General features: G+C 36.4%; 4 protein-coding genes, 1 non-coding gene and 1 pseudogene across 6 annotated transcripts; 5 read left to right on the forward strand and 1 right to left on the reverse strand.

Moving 5' to 3' along the window:
• The first annotated feature begins 180 nt into the window (after positions 1–180).
• ECHIA (enoyl-CoA hydratase/isomerase A) lies at positions 181–2,006 on the forward strand. The gene is made up of 3 exons (XM_021434851.2): positions 181–718; positions 806–1,088; positions 1,679–2,006. The coding sequence occupies exons 1-3, from the start codon at positions 309–311 to the stop codon at positions 1,781–1,783; spliced, it is 798 nt and encodes a 265-aa protein (XP_021290526.1). The 5' UTR covers positions 181–308; the 3' UTR covers positions 1,784–2,006.
• Positions 2,007–2,151: 145 nt separating this feature from the next.
• Positions 2,152–3,814, forward strand: LOC110421288 (putative ubiquitin-conjugating enzyme E2 38). Its single transcript, XM_021434850.2, has 2 exons — positions 2,152–2,422; positions 2,630–3,814. The coding sequence occupies exons 1-2, from the start codon at positions 2,413–2,415 to the stop codon at positions 3,574–3,576; spliced, it is 957 nt and encodes a 318-aa protein (XP_021290525.1). The 5' UTR covers positions 2,152–2,412; the 3' UTR covers positions 3,577–3,814.
• An 806-nt stretch (positions 3,815–4,620) lies between these two features.
• Positions 4,621–6,955, forward strand: LOC110421287 (putative ubiquitin-conjugating enzyme E2 38 pseudogene; annotated as a pseudogene).
• Positions 6,956–9,584: 2,629 nt separating this feature from the next.
• Positions 9,585–10,628, forward strand: LOC110421291 (putative protein phosphatase 2C 42). The gene is given in 3 exon segments (XM_021434852.1): positions 9,585–9,779; positions 9,782–9,829; positions 10,413–10,628. Coding segments are annotated over 3 exon segments (459 nt in total).
• Positions 10,629–12,442: 1,814 nt separating this feature from the next.
• LOC110422217 (uncharacterized) lies at positions 12,443–18,889 on the forward strand. 2 transcript variants are annotated; one of them, XM_021436042.1, is made up of 16 exons: positions 12,443–12,818; positions 13,118–13,312; positions 13,453–13,527; positions 13,618–13,785; positions 14,014–14,177; positions 14,415–14,633; positions 14,828–14,954; positions 15,383–15,571; positions 15,846–15,932; positions 16,097–16,257; positions 16,997–17,116; positions 17,281–17,506; positions 17,722–17,781; positions 17,891–18,064; positions 18,149–18,258; positions 18,387–18,889. In XM_021436042.1, the coding sequence occupies exons 1-16, from the start codon at positions 12,615–12,617 to the stop codon at positions 18,553–18,555; spliced, it is 2,448 nt and encodes an 815-aa protein (XP_021291717.1). In that variant the 5' UTR covers positions 12,443–12,614; the 3' UTR covers positions 18,556–18,889. The 2 variants fall into 2 exon arrangements, with proteins under 2 accessions (XP_021291717.1, XP_021291718.1); XM_021436043.1 differs by having other exon boundaries at positions 12,444–12,818; positions 16,100–16,257.
• An 870-nt stretch (positions 18,890–19,759) lies between these two features.
• LOC149526888 (small nucleolar RNA snoR118) lies at positions 19,760–19,850 on the reverse strand. The gene has a single exon (XR_016351615.1). It is a non-coding gene; the product is annotated as a small nucleolar RNA snoR118 (small nucleolar RNA).
• Between the last annotated feature and the right edge of the window lie 75 nt (positions 19,851–19,925).

Raw genomic sequence — 19,925 nt, forward strand, 5'->3', positions numbered from 1 at the left:
GATTTTCTTAATTTCATTTCTAAATGAAGAGGCAGAGATGTAATTTTGGTTTTTATCTTATCGATCTTACATTATAAATATTATTATTAAATGATTTAATCGATTGAACCTTATAGAATCCTATTTTGTTTTCTTATAATTGACTTCTTATCCGTAGACCTGCAACTGTCACGTGCAAACGGCATAATGGTACGCGCAATCCAAAACGCAAACAGATTGCCTTTCTAAGACCAAACTGAACTCCAAAGACCTCTGTTCGTTTTTCTTCTTTTCCTCAATCTAAACCCGGGAAAAAAAAAGCAAGATTAATGGGCCAATCCTCGTCGGAGAAACTAATCCTTGTGAGCCGCGAACCCGATGGGATCGCCACCATCACCATCAACCGACCTTCATCTCTCAACTCTTTGACTCGGCCCATGATGGCAGAGCTGGCCCAGGCTTTCAAGGCCCTCGGAAGAGACGACTCGGTGCGGGTCATCATCCTTTCCGGCTCGGGGCGGGCGTTCTGCTCAGGCGTGGACTTGACGGTGGCACAGGAAGTTTTCAAAGGTGACGTCAAGGACCCGGAGTCAGACCCTGTTTTTCAGATGGAACAGTGTCCCAAACCCATTATCGGAGCTATCAACGGGTTCGCCGTGACTGCTGGGTTCGAGATCTCGTTAGCTTGTGATATTTTGGTAGCCGCTAAAGGAGCCAAGTTCATGGATACCCATGCCAGGTTCAATTTTTTTTTTTATTTTCCTTAAAGGTAAGATTAACTGCATTCATTTGTTGATTTCGTGTGTTTGAAAACTGTTGTTTGTAGATTTGGGATATTTCCATCATGGGGTTTATCCCAGAAGCTTCCACGCATCATAGGACCCAACAAGGCTCGTGAAGTATCGTTAACAGCCATGCCTTTGACAGCAGAGCAGGCTGAGAAGTTGGGGTTTGTGAATTATGTCGTTGATGAAAGTGAATTGTTGAAGAAAGCTCGACAACTTGCAGGAGCGATTGTGAAGAATAACCAAGACATGGTTGTCAGGTACAAGACTCTGATCAATGATGGATTCAAGTTGGATCTTCATCACGCTCTCGCTCTGGAGAAGGTAATTCATTTTTAATCTTATGTATCAAGTATAAGATTGGTTAAGGTTTCGAGGATTGTATTTTCATAGTGTCAAATCATATCATTCCTTAGTTTTACACAGAGATGGATTTGGTTTTTGGCAATGATAGGATCAAGTTGATCTAGTTTGCAAAACAAAGTAAAACCCTGAAACAGTTTGCATTATGGCTAAGCCCTTTGTCAGTTTGTGCATCTGCCAAATCAGTTGGGTCGTCACATTACCTCTAAAACAAGGAGCTATGGCAGCTTTTGTCGATATGCCAATATCATCTTACTAATTATGAGGATGAGGGTCCTATATTTTCCTTCCCTTTCTTCATTCACCCTGTTTGTATTCCATGAAGGCCACGACTTTTCCTTTCTTTCTTGGATCTCTAAGAACGTTGTTCACCAATCAGGACTGATAGACATGTACTTTTCAGCCATAGAGATTTGAAGGGATTATGGGAAGTCAATGAAAGAACTGACGAGAGCAGTCAGCGCATGGATTGAGGCTGATAATGAACATTCTTTAAAATTGATTTGATCTTTCATTCATATTCATGGTAATGTTCTCATTTTCTTTTCCAGGAGAGGGCTCATAAGTATTACGATGGAATGACCACAGAGCAGTTTAAGAAGATGCAGGAATTCATAGCTGGACGGAATTCCAAGAAACCATCTTCCAAGTTGTAATCTAGGGAAATTCTTGTCTTCATGTTTAGTCACTGTTGTGAAACGAAAATGCTTGGGCCACCTAAGCTGGAGGAAAATAAAATGAATAATAAATTCTTGGTTGCAGCTAAACCATGCTCTTTCAATTACGTAAAAATTTGCTCTGCCAAAACTTGAATGCAGAGGTTTGGTTTTGAACATAGAAGCATGCTAATTTAAATTCTTTTTTCCTTTTTGTCTTCAATCTTTCTCATTGCTTTTAATTACATTTATTTATGCCAATTTTGAATTCAAACCAATTCTTAGTTAGTAGCCCCTTGAACAATTGAAATTCTTGAGGGAATTGACCTCACTATGAAAATCTTGGAATTGTCCCTAAAAGCCAACAAAGTGGCTATACCCAAACCTCCACCACCCTTCTACTGGGTTTGGGCTTATTGAACTTTTTCAGTTAAAAAAAAAAAACATATTAATTAATTAATTAATTATGAAAATGAAATCCTGAGAGTCCTAGATGAACCTAAACCCGTAAAAACCCCATTAAGGCTGTTACAAAAAAGATTACGAGGTCAGGGAACTGGTTTTCTTCAACTCTAGACGCTTCTCAAGGGCGGCAGGACATCAATAAAAGGAGCAGCAATCCTGAACCAATGGCTTCAGGTAGTCTTTCAACTCACTTGTAAACTTCCTTTACATTCACCTGCTAGAGCTATATCTTCCGTTTGTGCAGATTTCTTAATGTTTGTAAGAAAGATAGTTTGATAAAAATCGAGTAGACAAAGTTTCATCTGTGAATCAAATCACAAACTTCTACAGACGAACTGTCAAGAGTAATATGTTTCTTCTTGTTGATCTGTATGCATACAGGGCGGCAGCAAGTCGGGTTAAAGTTCAAGCAGTTCGATTATGTAACTGATTTCTCAGATCATTTTTACCATTTGCGTGCCATGTCAAAGAAGAGTAACGTCAACGACGGTAAAGTGCATAACAAGAATTCTGTAAACAGGATCATGAAAGAGTGGGAGATTCTGGAGAAGCATCTTCCGGAATCAATCTTTGTGAGGGTCTACGAAGGAAGAATTGATCTGCTCAGGGCCGCGATCATTGGTGCTGAAAAGACTCCTTATCACCATGGCCTCTTTTTCTTTGATATTTTATTCCCTTCCGATTACCCCAACAAGCCTCCCAAAGTACGTTACCATTCGTTCGGCCTCAGATTGAACCCCAATCTGTATGGCGACGGCTTCGTGTGTTTGAGCTTGCTCAACACTTGGGTAGGGCACGAGACTGAGATGTGGGACCCTCTTAACTCAACGATTCTTCAGGTTTTGCTCTCTCTCCAGGGGCTTGTGCTTAACGAGAAACCTTACTACAACGAGCCTGGAGCTAAACCAGCTTGGTCCTGGGAAAATTACAATGCAGATGTTTTCACATTGTCTTGCAAGACAATGCTCTTCCTGCTCCAAAACCCGCTCAGGAACTTCGAGGCGATCATTGCTGCACATTTTCGTGAGCACGGAGGCACTATATTAAGAGCTTGCATTGCTTATAGAGAGTGTCGCGTTTGCATCGGCTTCTTCAACGGTGATGATTCTACCACACCATCTTCTAAGAAAAAAATCAGGATATCAAAGAAATTCAAGAACTCCATGGACGAGCTCTATCCCAAACTTTTCGAGGCCTTCAATGGAATCGGAGCCCCTCTGCAAAACCTGCCTGAAAAGCTAGTGAATGATATTGACATTCAACAAAAGCCAGGGAAAGGTATTATCAGCAGATTAAAAACTTTTTGGGAAGCGATCATGAGTTATTAGACAGCAGAAAAGGAAGGGGCGACCGATGTCTATTAAAACTGGTAGGCAATACAGTATCTTTACCAGATTAGTCATCTCATCTTTTCTTTTGGTCTTTTAGTTCTCAATTTGTAGGATTATCAATCGTTATTCCGGGCTGGTAACTGCTGTTTAAAATTTTCTTTCTCTTAGAGTTTATGTATGCATTTTGAGATGTGGAGGGTGAATTGCCTTAATCTGACTGCAAGTCTAAATCAGAAAATTTCATAAAGATTGGAACTGAATGTTTCGGTGAACTATACCTCACGAAAAAACACGTCAAGCAAAGCAGAATTTCATGTGCATGGTACCAAGCTTTCCTGAGCATGCGTCATGTAACAATATTTAAAAGCTTTGCATTTTCTTAAATTCCTTGGTAGCAAATAAAAAATGAAGACTAGCTAGGCTCATCTTGCTATGGTCAGGGCTTGCAGTAACTCTCTCTTCCATGGAGCTATTTGGTATTTCAACCAAAGGAGAACAAAGCAATAGACAACGAAAAGTGAAAGCAATAAAGACTCCTTCGAAATGAAATTTAGTCTTTTAACTGTTCTATTAGGGTATAACTTCAATGAATAACTCCTGATTGAGAGTTAGGTTTACAGTAGCTAACCCCTCCTAAGGGATCACGCAAATTAATAAAGGAAAAGTTGAGTGCTATCCAACAATAATTGTCTTTTTCGATGATAAATATGGAATTCTACACATCAAAGTCTGCCTAAGCAGCACTGTCCTGTAGGACATTTGGCCTATGGGGACAGCCATGCTTCAACTTTTTCAAGGAAAGGAAGGCAGAAAAAACCGAGGAGTTTGCTTTAATATAACTAACCCACAACACTTTCCTAAAAGGAAGCCCAATCACTGTGTTTCTAGGCGCAGAAAAGGTCTAGACAAACCGATGCTCGCACTACATGATGTTCTTGATTATATGGCACTTTGGGTTGGGTCTCTCTTTTGAGGCCAATATATGCATATAAAAGATCAAACCAATTACTTAGCAGGGACAGAGAAGCACAGAAAGAAATACAAGGTAAAGAAGCTCCAGCCAGGCTGACGGTAACATTATTTTCCATATGCAAACAGAAGATTAGTTTTAAGCAAGTAGAAGCATTTACTCGCGCGTGACTTTCTACCCCTTCTATTATTTATCCCAACCTCTTCTACCTCTCTTTACCATTTACAACCATAGAACTCAGATGGGCAATGGCTTTCTTTTTTTGTATTAGTAAATCTTTGTTTTTTACCTTCATCTGATATGCTAGAAGTCACTTTTTTTGTATTCTTGCAGACGTAAAACCTACTGCAGGTAAGTTACCACTTTACACACAAAAAACATGCTACTTTTTTTTTTTTGGAAATTTGTAACATCCTGGAAGGGCCATGTGAAGTTCACAAGAACATTGCTCGAAACTGCCAAGGGACAAGCAAAGAAAGCTGAAGCGCCAGGAAAGTATAGCGATGGAAATGGTCTATAAAATATAAAACCGTAGTGCTGATTCTCAGCAGTTTCCACTGATGTGAAGAGTATTGAATATTCTTCATGAATTGCTCGGGCAAAATCCAAACGGCACGTCTCTACGGGTAAAAATCTTGGGTGCATGGTTGTTTGATTCTATGCTTCGCATCTCTATGATCAACGTGGCATCATAGATTTGGATCAAGTTGCTTTGATCGATGCTTCAAATGGACACCCTTTACTACGTCCGCAATCATCTCCAAGGGCCCACAACAAGGCTGCTTTACAATCACACACCGTCCAATCAAAGTACTCTATGTGACAATCACCGTCCATTTTCGGTTGTTGGGACCCAGTTCCTAGTACAATAAAGAAAAAAAAAGGTTTGTCCGTTGCTTTTGATAATAAAACTCTCATAGTCATCTCTGTCACAAAAAAATCCCATGAAACTACATAATCATGGCGCTTTCAGTTCACTCCATGTCCCAAAATGGCAGCTGCGAAGTAGAAGAAATCGACGTCTTCCGCCAGTTTGACGTCGTGTCAGATGACTCCGACCATTACTTCCTCAACTCCAAGTCCAAAACCAAATCCGCCCAACCGGATCCCATGGCCAACGCATCCAGCGGGGTCCACAAGAAGATCATGCAAGAATGGAGAATCCTGGAAAAAAGCCTCCCAGAATCCATCATCGTACGCGTCTACGAGAAACGCCTCGATCTCTTACGAGCTGCAATCGTCGGGGCAGCAGGTACTCCGTACCACGACGGACTCTTTTTCTTCGACTTAGCATTTCCGCCTGATTATCCGACTAAACCTCCCCATGTCCATTACCGATCGTTCGGGCTCCGGATCAACCCGAACTTGTATGCAAACGGCCGGGTCTGTTTGAGTTTGATCAACACCTGGAGTGGGAGAAAGAGTGAGAAATGGAACCCCAAAGAGTCGACCGTGCTTCAGGTTTTGGTTTCCATCCAAGCTTTGGTTCTTAACGAAAAGCCTTACTTTAACGAGCCGGGTCATGGGATTTGGCCTGGGAAGACCATCTGGGAAAAAAAATCTGCTGCTTATAACGAGGATGTTTTTGTGATGTCTTGCAAGAAGATGTTGTTTCTAATGAGGAAGCCTCCCAAGAATTTTGGAGGTTTCGTTATTGAGCATTTCAGAGAGCGTGGGAGCTCGATCCTGTTGGCTTGCAAGAGTTACGCAAACGGGAGTGTCAAAGTTGGGTACTTCAAAGACGATGGTCCTGCAGGAACATCATCGGTTGATTTTCCTTCTGGGAGTTTTGATGTGTCTGAGAAATTCAAAGGGTATCTGAAACAGTTATACCCGGAGCTGGCTGCAGCGTTTCTCAAGGCTGGGGCTTCTTTGGGGAACTCCATCGAACAATTGAATGTGGAGGAGAAGAAGAAGAAAAAGAAGAAGAAACCGACATCGTCCAAGAAGCAGGTCAATGAGACGAGATTCAGAAAGACGGGTGGAGTTGCTAGGAGGCTGTTGGGGAAGTTAAAGAAGGTTTTCGGACAGAAGCTTGGCGGAGCCGGTGGCATCAATGTGATCAAAAGCTAGAGACTTTGATCGGTTATTCACGTATATAATTCACTAATGGGTGATTTTACAGCAAATGATGGGGTGATTTGTTAAAAGGTTTAGAACACTTTCTTCGTTCGATGGTACATAAAGAACTTGATGTGTTGGTCAAAAAGCTTCGTCAATCAATTATTCATGAGTCTAATTTTATGGCAGCTGGTTTTCTTTTTTTTTTTCTTTTGAATGCTTAATCAAGTGCTATATCAAGCATTTCTAACATAGTTTTCATTTTCCAACTGTTTATTAGAAAGATAAATTAGATCATAAAACTGCAATTTGAAAACTTACGATGAATTTAATTTGTACAAATTCATCCGTTAAAATCATTTCCTTATGGAAGAATATGTTGACTTTAAAAGACTAGTTTAGCACTGCATTTGTTGTTTTAATTAACTTTTAAATCTTAATACAATTCGTAATAAATGAAGAAAAAATAAAAGAAAATAGAAATTTCAAACCCACAAGTCCGCAGCCAAGTTAATACTGCCATTGGGAGATGAGGGGAAGACGGAAGAGTTTAAGATACCAAATGTAGAAAGCCAGTTTGTCTGGAACTAATTTTAGGGGTACGTTGCTTTTTCATGTTCTGCAACATTTGGAAGTCTTTATGGTCCAGAATCAGACTGGGCCATGGGATATTTATTCCTGTGTCTGCTTGTAGCCCAAATATATGCCCGTAATAAGACTAACGGGTAAAGTGTCCATTCATTTTAAAATATTTATATTAAACTCAATTATAAAATTTAGTACTCATATTTTTCTTATCATGATTAATAATAAATTATTACAAATTGGATTAAAAACTTGAATCCATTTGTTTACTTAAAAAAATTAATACTCATATTTTATGTAACCACGATTAATAATAAACTATTACGATTCAATTAAAGCTTCAATTCGTTTATTTACTTTAAAATTATGTGATCTCGTATTATAAAATACAATTTGACTTTAATTTAATAATAAAAAATAAAATTTAATCATATTTAAGTTATTAAGGTGAGGTGGCATTTTATCTAGTGGTAAAGTAAACTTTCAAATAGAAAAATGAGTCTAGGCCTTTAGGTGAGATAGAGTATCTATTAGTAGAGTCCAATCATTTATTATAATTTGATTTAAGATTAAGTATTTGATCGAATTTGATTTTAAAATTTTAAAAATTAAATCAATCAAATAATCAAAATTGATTTATTTTAATTGGTTCAATTGATTATTTCGTTTTGAATGAGATATATTTAAAATATATTATAATTAATTATTTGATTGATATGATTGTAAATTTTAAATATAAAAAATTAACTGAATAAATTATTCCTTTCAAACAGTTAATACCAAAATTAAAAAAAGTGATTCAAATTAACCGAATTCAATTGATTTTTTCAATTTAAACCGATTAATGTTCATCCTTAATTTGATTCGACAAACCCAAATGTTCAGAAGGAACCCAAACCAAATCCCGTGAGTTGTGACGTGCAAACAGCACTTTGAATTCAAGCCTCATGTTGACCAATCCAGGTTGGTTACGATCGGGACCAGTACCTTTCAAAGAAGAGTAGGCCTACTGGCCACGAAGTGCTAAAGTTCTAGGCACTAGCCAATGACCACACCGCAGTTGCAATATATTAAAAAAAAAAAAACCAGCTACATCCAAAAGAAAACTACCCTAACTTAGCACAAACACAAGGAAGTATCGGATTGTTAAGCATCTGATATGCATATTTCGATACCTCGAATGTCATCAAATTGACCTCATTTTTGTCGCGTTACGATGTTACGGCTACGATGGCTGCGGGAACCAGGCATCGAGCTGGACTGTGCCAAGGCGTAACATTATCTTGGCGCGAGATTGATTTTGGGTTTTTTGCAGTGTCCCCTAATGTGATGCACGACTGACGCGATTAGAGAAATGAAAATCCAAGGACAAAATTGGACAAATTCCCTGTGGGAATCGACCCCACTGAAGAAAACTACGGAGACAAGAACTGTGTTGTTGAAAATAATTGACAGCGGACCATTGGCAAAGTCAATTGGTTTATGTCATTTTCTTGTTTATTTGGCATGCAGGCAAAAAAAAGTGTTGGCAGCCAACCCATTTTGTTTCAGGAGTTTGAAAGTTCTTAAAGCCAGAATGAAAATGCCAAAATAAGAACACAGAAACTTGCCTAGACAAATGACCAAAAGAGTGTTGAGTGACTGCCATCTAGCTCGAAAAAAAGGCAGGTTCGATATCTGACGGCGAATGGTAACATGAGCCCAAAATCCAGGATCAGGAATGTCTTACAAATGACCTTATTTAATACCATGGCCTTGGACGCTTACACCTTATTAATTATTAGGATTTTTAGTACTTGTTTGGTCTGATTTTTTTTCAATTTATTTATTTCTTAAAAAGCAAAATCAGACCAAACATAAATTTTAAAAAACTCTTAAAAAAAATTTAAAAAAAAGAGTTTTAAAAAACTCCTATGAGAAGCTTTTTTTTCTTTTTTTTTTAAATATAAAAAATTTTATTTTTATTTTAAAAATATCTTCATCTATTAAAAATAATTACAATATAACTCTCTTAAAAATATATATAATTTTAACAAAAATTATAACTTATAAATAAAAACTTAAAAAAAAAACTTACCAAACTTAATTCTAAAAATTATTATTTTTCATAAGAGTTTCATAATAGCTTTTACGTTAGAAAAAAATTAAACCAAACAGGCTTTTAGTATCTCTTTTAAACAAAAACGAGCTTTCATTATCCTTTTCTGTAACAATACATGTTAGCTTCAAAATCATCTAAAATAATGAATTTTTATTATTGATTGATTTCATTTTCATATAAAATCTTTCAAAATTGATTAGATGTTTTAGTATTATGTCTTGTTTCTCAATCTCATGACATTCTTTCATAATTCGTCATGTCATGTCATCAATTTAATGATTGTATTTGATGCAGGTTTCTAGATCTATAGGCGATGTTTATATGAAACCTGTGCAGTATAACAGGGAACTAATTAATGGAAAATTGAGACTTCCTGGACCAATGAACAAGCCTATATTGAGTGCCAATCCAACTATTATTTCTCATGTTCTCCAACCAAATGATTCTTTCCTTACATTTGCATATGATGGTCTATGGGAACACTTTTGAGTAATGAAAAAGCTGTGGATATTGTCCACAATCATCCACGTGCAGTAAGATTTTGTCCTTATTTTCTATGTTTATTGAAGTCATAATTTCTTGCATTGTAGCTTTTGTGTTTTCACGCCATATGCTCTAGGCACTAGATGTCCTGCAAATTTCAAAATTCAGTAGGAGAGACTTCTTGATGTCTTTGCATTCTATGGTTGGAGTTGATACAGAATTTCAATTTTCTGATCATTATGTGGCCAAGTCCATTTCTGATTCCCTTGTTATTGATACTGAACTGCTTTTTCGTGGTCCTTGGTTGACAATTTGTTGTTAACTCCCTCTCTGACTCAGTGTGTTAGAATCTTCCCCCTTCTACCCCTCTTTTAGACATAACAGAATATGCAAGTTTAGCTGGCTGGTAAATCGCTAATTTGTATTCATTTGTGATCATATTGGTTCTAAATTTTTGTTTATCTTCATTCATGAGTTCCTCTTTTTACAAATTCCATGCTTTATCGAGCCAGTTAAGCTATTACTTCTCGTTTACCATTCACAAAATGAATCGCTTCTGGTCAGGTTTTATTAGGATTTGAGAATTACTCATATGGTTTTTAGGGTGGTGCTCATGAACCTCTATGAATGCAGGGGAGTGCCAAAAGGTTGGTCAAGGTTGCCCTACAAGAAGCAGCCAGAAAACGAGAAGTGAAATAGTCACTTCTTCGGAAGATTGACAAGAAGGTTCGACGCCATTTTCACGACGATATAACTGTTGTAGTGTTATTCTTTAATCATGATCTTATATCTAGAGGTGCAGTCCAAGACCCTCTAGTATCCAATCGAAGCGAACTGGAACACAGCTAATTCATGATACCAAATAGATTTGCTGCTTCTTCTGGTTTTTCCCAAACCCTCAAAGAACTGCACTACACCAACAGAACCCATTTTTATGGTGCACCGGTGTACCTCTGCAGTGATGTAGCGGATGCATTGCTCGAACACTGACATAGAGAGAACAGTTGTTTTAAGAGGGTTCAAAATTTGTAAAATGTTAAAAAGAGTGTATCCTCCGTTTACTGCAAATTCTATGTAATTCCTCAGTATAATCTAATTAAATGCATGTGGTCTTTGATTCAAGCTCACTAATAATTTAGCTCTTAGGTGAGTATATGCTTTGTTCTCCTTGGTTTATTGGATTTTATGGTTTTGTTTTACAGAAAAATCTCACAGATTAACAATATAAAAAGTAAAATATTTAATTTTATTTTAATATATAATTGATGTAAGATTCACGATTTTCTTCAAGACTGTGACACCTTATAACTTAATTACAAATTGCAACTAGACATTTTAAGATTTGTGACAATATTTGCACATCTTGTAAGCAAGGTTAACTGTTTTGCATATCAACATTAATGGGGTTAAACAGGTCAACTGTTTGCATGTCAACATGGTAAATGAAACCTGTATGGATTAACATGTTTTCTCTGAATGCAAATATTGAAGATTTCTTATCTAATACAGTAAAACCACTATAAATTAATATCTTTGAGATCATAAAAATTTATTAATTAATCTAGATATTATTTAATTAATAAATTAATTATTTATTAATTTATACATTAATTAATACAAAATTAATTTATCAAGGTATTCTTTATTTATTTTTTTCAAAATATTGAACTTAATACATGTATTGTATATTGTGATTATACAAATATTACTTAATTATTGATTATGAATTATCATTGTTTTAAGTATTTGTTTAATCAAAACAAGTTCATGAATGTAATTAGTTTTACTAAATAAAAGTCGTGAATCTATTCATTTTTACAACAAATTAAAATTACATTTAATGTACACTTAATTAATATACTTATGAACATTAAGTCAAGCAAAAAATCTACAAAAATATAGGATCACAAAGAATAAAAATAAAAATAATAACTTCTCATATTAAAGGTGTAATGAAATTAACAATGACGGATGAAATGTGTAAAGTATTGTATGAATATAATATAGAAAATCCAAATTACACCTAAAACTAATTGCAGCTGTGGGTGTTAGAAAAGTTTAACTTGCAAATGAGTTAAATAACAATATCAAATACAATCAAGAGTTCATCATAGCATTTATCAGTCAATATCAATTTTCTCTTACAATATGAGAACACAACAACAAAATTTCTTAATGCACTAAGAAAAATTGGATATGGGGTTCAAGGATATAGCAATTTCAAGAAAAAATAAGTAATATTAGAATCATATTTTACAAAAACTTTCTAATTGAGTCAAGTGTATATATAATTTTGATGTATAAAAATATTATTAATTTATATATCAAGTGAGATTTATATTTTTTTTAAAAAATATATTATCTTATAAATTTAGAGATTATTAATTTACTATGCTAGTTTTAAATCGAGATATATAAAAAATATTATTAATTAAAATTATTAATTTATTAAATATTAATTTATCAAAATTTTATTGTAATTAGCTTCCAACATATGAATGAATGTGATGTAAACTAATCATTGGATCAAAATTATAGAAAAAAGAAAGAAAGAATGGCCGAGTTGAAAGTCCATTGCCCACACGAAAAAGCCCGTTAAAGCCCATATAGCATCTTTCCCAAGCCCGTAATTTTTTGAAAAAAGCAGGGAGCATTTTTGAAAATTAAAAATTAATTTCACGATTCAGTCTAGTGCGAGTCATCGCCGGTCACCAAATCCAAAGCAAAAAAACCACCACTCTCTGACCATGGCGGAGAAACTTCAGCTCATAGAAAATTGAATACTCCTAGCGTTTCACCGATTCTTCTCCCTTTTCGCTGAAATTTTTTTAGCTGATGGAATCAAGATCAAGCTTATCGTACTTGTTAGCTTGCGCGTGGATTCTCTTCGCACTGAGTGGACTCGCGACTCGCTCCGAGTCTGCTCAACAAGCGTTCAAGAGAGACCCCGGTCACCCTCACTGGCACCACAGCGCCTTCCTGGACGTCCGCGACAGCGTCCGATCCGATGTTCGCCGTATGCTCCACACGCGTGCCGAGGTATCCCAATCTCCCTCTAAAAATCTTGTTGAATCAGTAGAGAAATTAATTTCAACTGTTTCGAAGCCAAATTTTCTTCTCTAGAAATCATCGAGAGTTTTAGCGTTTTATTTATCATTTCATAACTTTGAAGATACGAAAATTATAGGATTCGAAATGACAGAATTTGAGCTACATAGTTGATCTCTGCTAAATGTTAATCCAAATTCGAATTCCTTTGTAGAAACTTGAAGAGCTAGTGGCTGTTAGGTTAGTTTTATTCATCTCTGATTATGATTAGAAGAGGTTGTCTTGTGCAGGTTCCGTTTCAGGTTCCACTCGAAGTGAATGTGGTGCTAATTGGTCTCAATGGAGATGGTGGCTATCGGTACACGGTGGATGCACCGAAATTGGAGGAGTTTCTGAGAGTGAGCTTTCCTTCCCACAGGCCTTCCTGTCAAGAGACCGGGGAGCCCCTTGATATAGAGCATCATGTTGTTTATAATACATTTCCTGTAAGCTTTTCCATTCCTTTTGCACATGTTTCATTATTTTTCTGGTCTTAATTGTTACTTCTTGTTTAGATTTCAGCTAGAGATCTGAAGCAAGTAGCTATTTTCGCTACTGTTTTCCTTATCTATGTTTTGTACTCTAGGCAGGACAGCCAGAATTGATTGCGCTTGAGAAAGCACTGAAAGAGGCCATGGTTCCTGCTGGTACTGCAAGAGAGGTAAATGTATTGCTTCATAAGTGTGAAGGAACATTCACTGTATTGAATCTTTTAAGAATGAAGTTCTAAATTTCTTTTTTCACATCTTAGTCTGATTTTGGGAGAGAGGTGCCCCTATTTGAGGTGGATGCAACAGCTGTGGAGCCAATATTCCAAAAGTTGTATTCATATATATTTGACATAGATTATGGGGGATATTCTGCTAAAGAGATGGATAGACCTGTGCCAACTGCTATATTTATTGTTAACTTTGACAAGGTATAGTCTAACTCTGATTTTCAAATTTCAAATCTGTGCTTTATCTGTATGAAAGTTTGCTGATATTGGTATTGCTTTTGATCCACGTCACATGTCTAGAACAGTTTAAACAAATTCTATAACCATGTATTCTGATTATTCCTAGTGACTTAGTATGTTCTTTCACGGCTGTTGTGGTTTGAATTTTTCCTTTTTGATGCAGTGGTGAATGGTTCTACTTCTTTTCAGGTCAGAATGGATCCTAGGAATAAGGAGATTGATCTTGATAGTTTGATGTATAGCAAACTTACCCCACTGACTGAGGAAGATATGAAAAAACAAGAGGGAGACTACATTTATCGATACCGATACAATGGAGGAGGAGCATCTCAAGTTTGGCTGGGCTCTGGAAGGTCTGTTTTCAATTGCATTATTTTGTCAAAAGAATTTTAACTTTTGAGTCCCTAATAAATGAAGAAACTGTCAGAATATTCTTATGAGTGAGAAATGCTGGGTCTAAACAGTTAGAAGGTGTTTGATAGTATAAACATTTCACTCCTTGATCAGCTGTTGTCTGACCTCTATTTTTTTTTTTTCCTTTTTTTTGGTTCTCTCTATCTCTGGGTCTCATTTCTGCCTCTGCTGTTCAGATTTGTTGTGATCGACCTCTCTGCTGGCCCTTGCACTTATGGAAAGATTGAAACTGAAGAGGGCAGTGTCAGTCCTAGAACATTGCCACGTATACGGAGTATGATACTTCCAAGGGGTTTGGCTGCTGTCAGTGATCATGCTACCCATGATAATTTCTTGGGACATCTTTCTGCTTTGATAGCAACCACAGTTGAGCATGTAATAGCTCCAGATGTTAGGTAATTTTACACTATCTTCATTCACTGATTAATACATGCATTTTTAATGGTTCTTAAAGATTAAAGATGGAAGCATAGTTTGATTATGATTTAAAAATCATGCTATTCAGCTTCAGCAACTTGCTAGCATGTCTTATTTACTGGGTTAATGCCTTCCTGTAGCCTGCTTATTTGTTTGTCCCTGATGAACTCAGGTTTGAAACTGTTGATCTGACGACAAGGTTGCTTATACCTATAATTGTTCTCCAAAACCATAATCGATATAATATTATGGAAAAAGGTCATAATTACAGCATAGATATTGGGGCAATTGAAGCAGAGGTAAGTTAACTTTTTCTGGAATGGCATCTTTATATCTACTTATGCTTGTAAAGTTTGGCTTTAGCACTTTTCTCTTGACTCAGTATCTGGAATAATATCTGGATAAATTTTACTGGATTTTGGAGTGGTGGTAACTGATACCCTGATTAACTACTTGCTTCCACCTTACTTTAGTTATAGGAGGCTACTTTCAAAACCTTCTGATTAAAAGCAAAGAATATTCATCCCAAATACTGCAGTTTATAGTAGTTGGATCAAATTCTCATTGATTTGCATTGAGTACAATCAGCAATTGCTTGAGTTGATTTTGCTAGATCTGCAAAGGCATTATAGTTATTCTTACATGATGCTCAAGAAGCTAAGTTGATGAGTTTCTAAATTGTAAATGTTGGGATAGGGGGCTCATATGTGGGTATTCTATTCTTCAGGTGAAGAAGTTGGTTCATGACGACCAAGAAGTAGTGATTATTGGGGGGTCACATGCATTGCACCGTCATGAGAAGTTGGCTATTGCTATGTCAAAAGCTATGCGCGGCCATTCCTTGCAAGAAACAAAGAAGGATGGACGCTTCCATGTTCATACCAAGACATATTTGGATGGTGCCATTCTTAAAGAAGTGAGTTCCTCCTTTTTCTCTGTTCTTCAGCCCAATTCTATTATAAGAGTATTTACTTTCATTATCTTACACATTATCAATGTGTCTGGCCTTAATTCCTCTGATACTTGTCATTGTAATTGTGTTTTGAAGTAAGTTTTCTTAGGATGGCTGGTTATATTTATTGGCAATGCGCACTTGTTCTTATCATTGTCTCTTGAAGTAAGTTTTCTTAGGATACTGATGGATGGTTATGTTTATTTTATGTGCTTTGTACTGGCACTGCTCATCACAGGAGATGGAACGCTCTGCAGATGTGCTTGCTGCAGGTTTGCTTGAAATGGCTGACCCATCTCTTTCAAATAAGTTTTTCCTTCGCCAGGTCAGTTTTCTTATTTGACCAAACTATAAATTTTTGGTATGTCTAATGGTTTTGTAAGTTAAACTTTTCTCTTGCATTGTTTGAGGTTAAACACTCTCTCCACCCATGCTTCTCTCCCTCTCTTTTCCTTTCCTCTATTGCCATAACATGAATTTTATTTTCAGCAGCACTGGATGGATGAATCCGAGGGTTCAACTGATTCGGTTCTGAAGCATAAACCCCTCTGGGCTGCTTACTACTCGAAAAGTGGCAAGGATAGAAAAAAGAAGAAACAAAAGAAAAAAGGGGATCTGCACCCAACTTATGGAACTAGAGTTATTCCTGTGTGAGTAGACCTACCTATTGCATTTGCGATCATGCCCAAGTTGTCTGATAAGATATTTCAATGCAAGAAACACATATGACGGGGTTTTCTTTATCCTAGTTGATTATTTTCTATTTTGTAATTGATGCTCTGTTTATTGGGTTAAATTGGTGTTTGCGGGTTCTATGTTAAATTTGAATAGTTTGAGTGTTCTCTTCTGGCACTTAATGAAGTCTTTAAGAATTAAAATATCAAGATAAGAGCCTCAGTTATTTGTTCTACATATGAATTTGGAAGCCATGGATAATTAGTTATAGCATCAAGAAAATTGTGGCCTTGTGGTTATCATGATGGTTTTAATTGCATTCTGTTCATGATTTCATCAAACTGTTAAACTATTTTATAATACTGGAGATTAACTAGTGAATTGCTTTTATGATTTTTTGCTACTAAAAATTGGAGAAACCTCCAGTTTATGGGTAGTACATTTTGGTGGCTTCATATTTTATACAATTTTATGCGTATCACTAAATTAGAACAGCTATTGCTCACGCAGCAATGCCTCTTTTTTCTGATTTCTTGTTTTCATATTATTAACATAATAGCCTTCTATAAATTTATAATAAAGAACTGTCCAATAATTTTTGTGTACATATTTGAATTAACTCTTTGCATTTGCGTTACAATATCGTGGATACTTTTGTTTGTATACTGGATATAAGAGCTATTCATAAGACACAAATCAGTTACTTTTCTGCAGTTTTGTGCTATCATTGGCTGATGTGGATCCACAACTTATGATGGAGGATGACAGCCTTGTTTGGGCCAGCAATGATGTTGTTATAGTACTAGAGCACCAAAGTGAAAAGATACCTCTGAGGTGAGCAGAACTGTTAGATCTTGCCTTTAGAAAAGTCTTGCAATTTACGTTGAATCATTTTAAGCTGTTTTATATATATATGACTCTGCTAGACTCAGGAGCTTTCCAATGCCTCTTTTCATTTTCCTTTTTTTTCTTGCGTCTTGCCATGTCCTTTTGCCCAGTTACGTGTCTGAAACAGAACGAAGGCATGCTATTCCATCACAAGCACAGCGCCACATTTTAGCTGGGCTTGCTTCTGCTGTGGGTGGGTTGAGTGCACCATATGAAAAGGCTTCTCATATACATGAAAGACCTGTTGTGAATTGGCTCTGGGCTGCTGGTTGTCACCCATTTGGACCATTCTCAAATACATCTCAAATCAGTCAAATGCTTCAAGATGTTGCACTGGTAAGACTACCATCATGTTAAAATTCTGTGAATATCACATATGAGACATAAGCCTACTGAGGCATTAAGATTGCACTTTGCAACTTGATGTCTATTTGGTTGAAGCAACATTGTAGTTTCTTGTTTTCTTGTTAACTCCAGTAGGTATATCTAAATGTTCTCAAGTAGAATGTAATGGACAATGGCATCTGAAATACATTACTTCTTGTTGGCAGAGAAACATGATTTATGCACGGGTAGATTCTGCTCTCAGAATCATTCGTGAAACATCTGAGGTGATGTTACCTTCATCTGGCCAATCCTTGATTGTGTAATTTGGTAGTAGTTTTTTTTTTTTCTTGGTCTAGTAGTTGATACTTATTGAATCCTTCTGACATTCTTCAGGTTGTCCAATCTTTTGCTGCTCAATATTTAAAGACCCCACTTGGTGAACCTGTGAAAGGAAAGAAGAACAAGACCACTACTGAGCTATGGTTGGAGAAGTTTTACAAGAAAACAACAAACATGCCTGAACCTTTCCCACATGAATTAGTTGAGCGATTGGAGAAGTACTTAGATGTAAGTCACAACTGATCTAAGTAACTGATCGAGCTTTTTGACTTGTGTGGTTTTAATTTGTTGCCCTTTTTGTGATTAAAACAGAACCTTGAGGAACAACTTGTCGATCTTTCTTCTTTGTTATATGACCACCGATTGCGAGATGCACATTTGAATAGTTCAGACATTTTGCAAAGCACCATGTTTACGCAGCAGTAAGTTCGCCTGCAGTATGGCTTCATGAATTATTTAGACATATTTTCTTTCTCTTTCGGTGTTTCAGGTAGTGAGTATCATGTTGAGTAGGTATTTATCATTCTGTTCTGCATCTGTTGTTATGCAGGTACGTTCAAAATGTTTTGACCAGTGAGAAGGATAAAATGAGATGCTGTCAAATTGAGTTCAAATATCCGGTGCATTCTTCCCAAACTTTTGTCTACGGGGGAATTCTTCTTGCTGGGTTTTTCGTATACTTTCTTGTCATTTTCTTTTCATCTCCGCCTGGTCGCTGAAAACACGTCAAAAAGCATACCTGGAATTTTCGTAACTTTTGATGGCAAACTTGCTTGGTAGATACATTTCTTTTCTTTTTTTTTTTTTGAAAGTTAAGAGTTTATTCATAAATAGAGGAAGCCCATATACAAACAGATGAGGGTCAAAACTGGAAAGAATACTTGTCTTGACCCTCTGATGACAAACTGATAGAAAGAAATACCAGACAAAAAAACCTCGCCCTCTAAACCATTCATCCTAGCATTTACCAGACAAAGAAACCTTGCTTGGTAGATATATTTCAGTGAGAGAAACCGAAAAAAAGGAAAAAGGGAAAGAAGAAAGTTTTGTAAACTAGCATATCTATGCCTGCATTTACCATCACATGGTCTAACAGATAGCTGATTCTCGCTTAAACTTCTGTTCCTTTGGTTGCGCCAAATCGTAATCGAACCACAAGAAAAACTATGGTGTGATCATCCGCCGTGATAGTGACTTTGAAGGTAAGAGCATGTCAGTTATAATCTTCGGGACTCGATATCTGCCTAGTAAATTCACAATTTTAGGTGTCTTGATTAGGTATTTATGGTAGTAAAAGCCAATTGCCGTACGAGCTCAGGAAAATATGAATAGCAGTTGCTTCTGCAGAGAAACCTGACTAAACATTTTTATCATTTCTAGATGCTTATAAGGATTTGTTTAAATCCTAAAAGGAAATTTTCAATATTTGTTTGAAACTTGAACAACCACCACGCCCATTTCATCAAATTAAAAGGAAACAAAAAAAAAACTCATAGAAGTTGTTCATTTGAAGTAAATTCTCATAAGTCGAAGTCGAATCCGAATTCCTCGAAGTGTAGTTCATATCGGATACAGGTTGCCTCGCGTTCAGAGGGGTAGACAACGTCGTTTTATGCATCCACAACAAGAGATCCTGGAGAATTTGTGCTTTGGGTTCCTTGGGGAGATGGATCAGGATCTAACTCCTGTCTCCCGAACAGCTTTATTTTCAGGATTTTAGAAAATTCACTCTTTCAATTTTTATTTCCTAAAAGATTAAGATGGGAGCATTTATGCTTCTTACTTCCTTAAAATTCACAGTCAAACTTGCTAGTTTCACTTTTCTTTTTCATCCAAAGCTTCAGGTTTTCATTCGAAATAATCTTTCACTGTTCTCACCAGACCGATGCAACAAAATAGACAAAAAGGGTGGAAGAGCTAAAAGTATCAGACAAGCTTTCTAGGCTGCAATGTCCATCAAATTAAGCAGTTTAGATTGAACTGCTCAGAGCCCAGTGCATATTTCATCATCTACATTAGCATCAAGCAGAATAAAGGAAAATTCTCAAAAACGAAAATCCAATTGCTTAAAAAAATAAGGGAAATTTAT

The sequence above is a fragment of the Theobroma umbraticum genome, unplaced genomic scaffold (genome assembly GCF_002168275.2).
Source record: "Theobroma umbraticum cultivar Fairchild unplaced genomic scaffold, ASM216827v3 scaffold_130.0, whole genome shotgun sequence".
Lineage (NCBI taxonomy): Eukaryota > Viridiplantae > Streptophyta > Magnoliopsida > Malvales > Malvaceae > Theobroma > Theobroma umbraticum.

Bases quoted from the DNA above. Each gene is read 5' to 3' on its own strand.
- LOC110422217 (XM_021436042.1), top strand. From the start codon at position 12,615: ATGGAATCAAGATCAAGCTTATCGTACTTGTTAGCTTGCGCGTGGATT. The intron at 13,313-13,452 runs GTAAGCTTTTCC...TTTGTACTCTAG, and splicing joins TTGTTTATAATACATTTCCT to GCAGGACAGCCAGAATTGAT. The intron at 14,178-14,414 runs GTCTGTTTTCAA...TCTGCTGTTCAG, and splicing joins GTTTGGCTGGGCTCTGGAAG to ATTTGTTGTGATCGACCTCT.
- ECHIA (XM_021434851.2), top strand. From the start codon at position 309: ATGGGCCAATCCTCGTCGGAGAAACTAATCCTTGTGAGCCGCGAACCC. The intron at 719-805 runs GTTCAATTTTTT...TGTTGTTTGTAG, and splicing joins TTCATGGATACCCATGCCAG to ATTTGGGATATTTCCATCAT. The intron at 1,089-1,678 runs GTAATTCATTTT...TTTCTTTTCCAG, and splicing joins ACGCTCTCGCTCTGGAGAAG to GAGAGGGCTCATAAGTATTA.